The 6,000-nt window shown below is 39.4% G+C and overlaps 1 protein-coding gene across 1 annotated transcript in view; it reads left to right on the forward strand.

Annotated features, from left to right (window-relative positions):
• LOC122558100 (receptor-type tyrosine-protein phosphatase eta-like) overlaps positions 1 to 4,223 on the forward strand; it is a 125,563-nt gene extending 121,340 nt beyond the window's left edge. Inside the window, exon 29 of the mRNA XM_043706419.1 lies at positions 1,926 to 4,223. Coding sequence (XP_043562354.1) covers positions 1,926 to 2,081 — 156 coding nt within the window. The 3' untranslated portion in view covers positions 2,082 to 4,223. The remainder of the gene's footprint in view (positions 1 to 1,925) is intronic.
• Positions 4,224 to 6,000: the final 1,777 nt, after the last annotated feature.

The raw sequence follows: 6,000 nt of genomic DNA on the forward strand, positions 1-6,000 counted from the left end.
TGATCGTAACACAGAATTTATAGCAAAAATTTGCAGTGTGATGTAACTGAAATTATACATTGAAAAATTGATTGTCTGTTAAGCCTTTCATCTGTTAGAATACAGTGATAGTTTCACTTCTTTCATATGTAAATCACAAAACCCTTTTTTTTAAAGTTGCATTCTCAGGTTAGCTGTTAACAATGGTGATAGCTAGACAATATGTTGAAGGTGTTAGCCCCCTGTGTTCTCTGTCTATGACCTGATGTTTAGATTGATTCTAATCTAAAAAGTGAGATAACAGAGTTTTACATAAATTCATACAGTTTTTGAGCTCAGAGTTCTACATGAATGTAGGCAGTTTTTGAGCAAAGTGCAATGTAACTCTGCAAGTACAAATTCACCCCACAAAATATATATATATGTGTGTGTGTGTGTGTGTGTGTGTGTGTGTGTGTGTGTGTGTGTGTGTGTGTAGTGAGTGCAGAGGGTGTGTGTGGGTTGAGGGGGTGCATGTGTGAGTGTGGGAGTGTGTGCGCGTAGTGAGTGCAGAGTGTGTGTGTCTGTAAGGGTGTGTGTGGGTGTCTGTGTGTACCTGTGTCCGTGTGTATGTGAGAGTGTGTGTGTGTGTAGGAATATCTGTGTGTGTAGGAATATATGTGTGTGTGTGTAGTGCAATGGTGATCACCTGTAATGTGACATGAACCCAAGGTCCTGGTTGAGGCCCTCCCTATGGGTACCATACTTAGCTATCAGCCTCTGCTCAGCCACCACTTTCCTCTGCTGCCTGTCCCGAAGTCCACCTTGGAGGATGGTCACCAGAATGTCTGAGGCTGAATGTCCCGGACCACTGAAGTGTTCCCCAACTGGGAGGGAACCCTCCTGTCTGTTGATTGTTGTGTGGTGCCCATTCATCCGTTGTCGTAGCCTTTGCTCGGTTTCCCCAATGTACCATGCCTCCGGGCAGCCTTGCCTGCAACATATAAGATAGACAACGTTGGCTGAGTCATATGAGTACCTGCCATATGAACACAGCCTCCAAAAAATTGATGCTTTCAAAGTCACTGAGAAACGCAGTTACTATTAAAGCTTTGAACAAACCAAATAGTTGGCTGAGTTGGAATTCAAGGAACACATGAATAAAAAGGGGCAGTATACACAGTCAAATAATACTTACACTTGTGCAAAGCAGAATAGCATTTTATCCTATGGATTGTAATACGTCTGAAAATCTTTCCACTTGCACAGTTTTGGTCAATTTAATAGCCACAGTTCTTTTTGAAACAAAGCTAACAAATCCTATATCAAACACACACATGACTTACCATATTGTTTCATTATGACATGTGAATGGAGCTAAGAACTCAAGGTAGCTGGATGAGAGCTTACTGCCTGCCTTTTCAGCTCATACTAATCAAAGTGGTTCATCACAGGATTGAGGTGGAAATTTTAGTATTAAGTTCCATATGCCATATTTAAAGTCAACCCAACACAGGTTAGCCCCATGTCAGGATAGAAGAATCTGGCCTGTGGTCTGACCAGGAGGAAGGGTGTTTGCACACCGTTGTTACTATGCGAAGATGAGTAAGTGCCGCTCTGAGGCATGGGTCACATGCATATTTGACAAAGTTTCATTGAAATGATAATTGGTACTGTCAGTCTCATTATAGTAAATTGGGTGGATGGCACAGTTGGTTTCACTAATAGAGGGAGGCTGTTAATGATGTTGATATGACAATGAAGGATGGATGACTAAATCTGATTTTTGTTTTGAGAGGTGAGTTTACTAACATTGTTGGTCTAACTGCGCAAGCAAACAGTTGGGTTCACAGCCTCACTTGAGGGGTAAAGTTTTATTGGGAAAAGCAGTCCCTCTAGAATGCATTCGTTTGAAGGTCACTATGTGCACAGAGCAATTCATTCCCCATGTACTTTTGTCTCCCCAGTCGCAGTATGTCTTCCTGAACCAATGTGCCATGGAGTACATCAAAGCAAGCAAACAGAAACCTGATGATATAATCTATCAAAACACTCCAGCCCTCATCTACGAGAATGCCTCTGCCATTCGAGCAGCTCACGGGGCCAATGGCCACGCACTTTAATGGGAACAGCCTTGGAGCTGCCTTTTTTAATTCAACTGCACCTTTCACTAATTTTATTTTGTAAATTACAAATGTTTATTTTTTAAGAGGAACATGTGTTCATTCATAAGACATGTTTAAAATGTGTGCCTTTTTAATGCTGATTTGCGAATTTTTTTTCAAAATATAAAACTGTAGAATAATAGCTGGGAAATACCCAGGAAACTGTAGGCAATCTTTGCCAAACCTTCCACAACTTGAAGGAACACTTTGAGAATCTTCCACGTAATTCATTGCATTTTTTACAACACTTTTCATAGGTGTACAGATATGGGTACTCTCTGTAATTTCACTTTTTATGTGCAAGGTAAGCACTTCTAGGTAACACTAGTTAGCGTCTGAAATAGAGACTTTCTTTCACAGGAGTGTCTCAAAAATATTGAACCTTCCCATCTTTCTGGCAATTCTATCAACTTAATAATTTATCCAAGCCACTGAAGCACAATGTCTGCAGGCTTTATTCTTATAAAACACGCAGAAATGCAAAACTTTAAAGTTATCACTAGAATCTGGCACAAACTGTGAAAGTTGTTTCCTAACGTGGATCTCCCATAAGTGCAGTCATGAAACCTGATAACATTGAAGCCACTTTTCACAATGATTGCTTTGTTCAAATCAACCTAATCAAAAAGGAGCTCTTTCTGGAAAGTATCAGAGCATCAAATGAAGTGGGGAACATGTTTCTGAACTTATTGGTTATCAGTGTTCACTAGATCACCCAGCATGCCCTACAGGATAAAATTATTTGATTCTTCCATTTTCCATTTCTGTGGTGAATAAATGTTCACCATGCATTATAGCACCCGAATCAATATGCAGTCAGCCTGCAAGTTATTCACCGACTTAACGAAGCTGTTTCTCATACATTTTGAATAACCTACGTCTTACTAGGCTTTACTCAAATGTACTGAGCTTTACATTGTAACTAATGGACATAAGAATAACAGGAAGCAGTTTAGACAGCAGAGAGTCCATTCTGCACATATGCACCTCCTGAATGACCCGCTGAATGTAAAGTCACTCCTGGATTTGGATATCCATAAAACATTGTATAAAACAAAATGTTTATTTTGTCTTGCAAATTTAATATTTTAATTGCTTTCAACACTGAAACATATTTGAATTGAGCCTTTGAAGAACCTGTTTCGGAGCAGTCAGTCTTGGCGAATGCCGAGAGGCAGTTAAATCTGAGTTTATTTTCAAGCAAGTCATGAGAGATCTTTAAATCAGGATGATCAGGTGAAGTGTCACTGTACTAAGCAGTAGTGGGAACCTGTCAGTGTGAGCCAATATCTTTAAATATATTAGTTAATAAGTTGAAGGAGTATACTATGTACATTTTGAATCTTGAACTTGCAGTGAAGAAGTGATTAAATGTTTAGTGTCAATGTATTTTATAGCTTGATGCTCAGTCTTAGTAACCTAATTTCAGAGCTGATGCATCAATCTGTTCTAAGTTTGGGCAGTTATGCATTTGTAAGATTTTAGTCCTGTAGTGAATAAGTGAAAGTCAGCAAACCACATCCAGTTACGATCACTTTGTAACTCATGCATTATCCAAAGCCATCATTACAGCCGGAGTATTTTCGTTATTCTGTTTATCATGAAGAACTTTAAATGAAACACATGCTTTATTCAGGGATTAGAAAGCTACCACATCAGTGGGAATTGCTGCTTGGGAAAAGGGCTGACCCTCAATCATTGTCACTATTTCTTTCCAAGCTGTTACCTGGCAAATAGATTGGCAATTACTAAATAATCACTCGTGGGTATTGGCACTGACATGAGATTGTCTGGAAATAGTGAACTATTTGACTTCGTTTGGGAATGGGGAATAATTGACAAAGCCAAAACTTGGTTTGAAATTTTAAATAAAAGTGGATTGAGCAATGAAATTGTGTTAAATTGGAATTGTTTTAAAAAACTGAAACTATCAATTTTAATTTGGAATTTGGAGACATTGGAGATGAGTTACTTGTATGTTAAGTTATGGAGTTTGGGGGAAAGTAATTATGTTTATATTTTAAGAGATGGCGGTGTTGGACTGGAGTGTACAAAGTTAAAACTCACAGAACACCAGGTTATAGTCCAGCAGGTTTCATTGGGAGCACTAGCTTTCAGAGCTCTGCGCCGCCTTCAGATGAAGGAGCAGCGCTCTGAAAGCTAGTGCTTCCAATTAAACCTGTTGGACTATAACCTGGTGTTGTGTGATTTTTAACTATGTTTATATTAGCAGTTAGTGCTGGCCCTGATGCACTTTCCATTCAAACTGTTGAAAACATACACATATTTCATGAATTTTTCAAAGGTATTCTGAAGAAGAAGGGATGAGTTATACATGTCCTTAGAGTTGTTTACCTTACAGTCTTCTTCACTTGCTGGGGTATGATGCAAGGGGCAGGAGTAGACAGGGAAAGCAGATGAGATCTGATTGTGTACTGGAGTAATTCGCCTCTCGGATCAATCTTCTCTGACTGGCTCTCACTCAGTGTGTAAATTTAATCCAAAGTCACATAAAAGGTGCTGAAAGTATAAAATAGTTGCAAGCAATTCTTAGACTGCAGTTGCCCACATATAATGTGCTATTGTATTAATACACTTTCCTGTGGCATGCCTTGACATTGAGTACTGCAATTACTGGACTTTTTTATGCTACGCACTTTAGGTTGTGTTTGTGTCCAACTGATTCTAGTCAGCTACTTAGTTATGATTTGTGGGACAGGTATCTATGAGTTTTGTTGCAGAGGAGATCTTTGTCTCAATCACTTGTGTATCATTCATAGTCATTGTTTTCTTCACCACACTCTCCCTGCTTCCTACCTCTTCCCCCAAATAAAAAGCTATACTATCGTTTTGGAAAGCAAAAGCAAATGCAAGGGAACTACTGTGTAAGATTCACTGTATGTGTCTTCTGAATCAATGAATAGAAATTGTAATATTTTATAATTTATTTTTTAAGTGCATAAATGTTGCAGTGGGTCCTGATGTCAGCTTACAGCATCTGACACTGCATTGTGGTACTGGCAACATGAGCATTATTGTGCACAGTGCCAAAATTGGCCATTAGAATGTTGACCAGAGGGTAACAGATAAAGGACTATTGATGAATGCCCTACACTGTGTAGGCAATTTGTTTCTTTCTCAGGTTTGTCTTGCTCCCTGAAGGTGCTAACTCAAGAGGATCTACAAACACTAGCAGCTTTTAGGGTGCTTCACCTAAATAGCAATTCTTGAAGTTTGAGGTCTAGACCAATTGTATCACTGCAGGACATAGCACTCAGGCTAAATTCTGCTGTCATCTCACCTGCACATACGCATTTTTCATCACAAGTCACTGGAGCAGGAAACTTTGGGATAGATTTTATTACAAACCGCTCCCCTGACCCTCCACTCCTCTCAATTCTGGAACCTTGCTGAGACAAACTCTTAACTGCTTTCTGGCTGAGATCAGGTAATTCATCATAGACTGAGCCCTTCCAATTATATTTGGCTATGTGCTGCACTGAGTGATACACATAGAGGTCTCTTTCGATATTTTTCACATAGCTTTACAACCCTGGAGCCTGGAGAGTCCATTTAAGGATTCATTGCATACACACAAGTGATGACTTTAATGTTACTCTTCATTATAATTTTTCTGCAATATCTCTCCGCTTTGAGCCTTTGGATGGGTAGACTGTGAAGCCATGGATTCCTCCACCTCAAGGATAGAGAAATGAAAGCTCTGCAGCAATAGTTGTTCACTGCAATGAAGGAGATTTCTTGGTGGCAGGTAGAAATGGGATGGAAGTGAAATTGCAATGATCCAAGCTTAAAATCTTTGCTGCAGGAAAAACAAATGGTGTCTTAGAGTTCCCTATCAGTGTTTCAGTTTCCCCAA

The sequence above is a fragment of the Chiloscyllium plagiosum genome, chromosome 16 (genome assembly GCF_004010195.1).
Source record: "Chiloscyllium plagiosum isolate BGI_BamShark_2017 chromosome 16, ASM401019v2, whole genome shotgun sequence".
In the NCBI taxonomy this organism is placed as follows: domain Eukaryota; kingdom Metazoa; phylum Chordata; class Chondrichthyes; order Orectolobiformes; family Hemiscylliidae; genus Chiloscyllium; species Chiloscyllium plagiosum.